This window comes from Perkinsus marinus (genome assembly GCF_000006405.1).
Source record: "Perkinsus marinus ATCC 50983 genomic scaffold scf_1104296967754, whole genome shotgun sequence".
Lineage (NCBI taxonomy): Eukaryota > Perkinsozoa > Perkinsida > Perkinsidae > Perkinsus > Perkinsus marinus.
Genome location: NW_003203440.1, coordinates 1 through 1,582, shown reverse-complemented (window position 1 = coordinate 1,582; position 1,582 = coordinate 1). Strand labels below are relative to the sequence as shown.

At 51.2% G+C, this 1,582-nt stretch overlaps 1 protein-coding gene across 1 annotated transcript; it reads left to right on the top strand.

The window, feature by feature from the left end:
* Positions 1-79: 79 nt before the first annotated feature.
* On the top strand, positions 80-1,430 carry Pmar_PMAR012198 (hypothetical protein; the record flags this gene model as incomplete). Its single annotated transcript, XM_002768623.1, has 7 exons — positions 80-192; positions 244-397; positions 735-827; positions 870-969; positions 1,018-1,082; positions 1,135-1,264; positions 1,315-1,430. Coding segments are annotated over 7 exons (771 nt in total), but the record flags the coding sequence as incomplete, so codon positions are not given.
* Positions 1,431-1,582: the final 152 nt, after the last annotated feature.

The window sequence follows — 1,582 nt, the reverse complement described above, 5'->3', positions numbered from 1 at the left end:
CATCGGCAAGTCCGCGTTGATTGATTCTTGGCTGGACTTTGCTGAGCTCGAGCTGAGCCCTGTTGAGGGTGGCCTTAGTATGCTTGAGGACCACCTCAGGACTCATACATACCTTTCTGGCGATCTACTTAGTATTGCTGACGCGTCGGTCGTGACCACATTGGTGGCTGGCCTTGCTTCTGAAGCTGATCTGTAAGTGTGGAACAAAACTCCTCTCTGTGATGGCCTGTGGTGTCCCTTCAGGAAGGACTATCCCAACGTCTTGCGGTACATCCGAACGTGTTTGGGCAACCCTGCCGTAGCTGATGTCCTCTCTTGCTACTCTGTAAAGTTCCCCGTCCCTGAGGTCACCCCGTTCATGCCCGGTAAGGAGGAAGTTGAGTCCACGGACTCCGAGGTGAGTAAGGTCGCCGATCTAGTGGTTTAAATCAGTGTTGAAGTATATGTAATCGCTCCCCTCAGCTGAGCTCAGCAGTTTCCTCACTGTTGTAGATGTTCACCATGAATTCGAGTAGAAGTGTTCGGAAACCAACAAGAAATTCGCAAAATTTCCTCAGTAGTTTCATATTGTCATCTACACATGCAGTTGACTATGTGCATATTTTCCCACGCTGGTTCAAATTTTCTAATCAAGTCGAACACTCCATATTCCTAGCTGCACTAGAAATGACGGATTCTCAGGGTTGCTTGGGCGCTCATTTCATCAACCATCGGCTTGAGGTCAGCATGTTCAGGCGACCAAGGTAGAGTCGGAGAAGCCCGAAAAGGACCAGCCGATCAAGAAGCGCGCAGGTGACCGACAGAACGCCAAGGTCAGCCATACGGAGGTAGGGCCTTGGCACTTCGTATGGGTTATTATTGCCATTCAGCTCTCCATGCCTTCTCCCGAGTCTGTGTCTACCAATACTGTGAGCCCTATTCCTGAGGGCAGCGAGCCCCCGATCCATCCCTATTCGAGCTGCGTTGGAGGTACGCGCATATGTTGTATAATTTATCTTGACAGTTGTACTCTGTCAGGTCGAACTCGTGTGAAGGACATCCTTCTGAGGGCCGATGGCGGTGCCGGTCTCATCGGGAAGACTGTACTAGCAGCAACATGAGGATTACCTTGTTTGCATATTCACTGCGTTTTAGGTCAGCGTGTGCGGCTGGGTAAGAACCAAGCGAAGCCAGGGCAGCGGTTTTGCATTTGTCGAGATCTCTGATGGCTCATGCTTACAGGGGTTGCAGTTGGTCCTGGACAGTAGCTGCCCTGATTTCGGAGGTAGGCCGTCTCTTTGTCCGTTACCGTGGCTAGATCGTTGCTCTGGCAAGGTGCTATTGGACAGATCGCCACCGGTGCCTCCATACAGGCAGTTGGCGCTTTGGTTGCAAGCCCTGCTAAAGGGCAAGCTGTTGAGGTCAGCGTTCGTGAGAATGGCAAAATTAAGGTGAGTTGTAACCGCGCTAGTTTGGCTTTGCTGTTAAACTTGTGTAGTTCATAGTGTTGTTGGCTGGACCTTCCTTGTTCAGGTCATTGGAGGAGTTGAGTCGGCCGCGTATCCTCTGCCAAGAAGCAGCATAGTAGAGAGTTCCTCCGTGA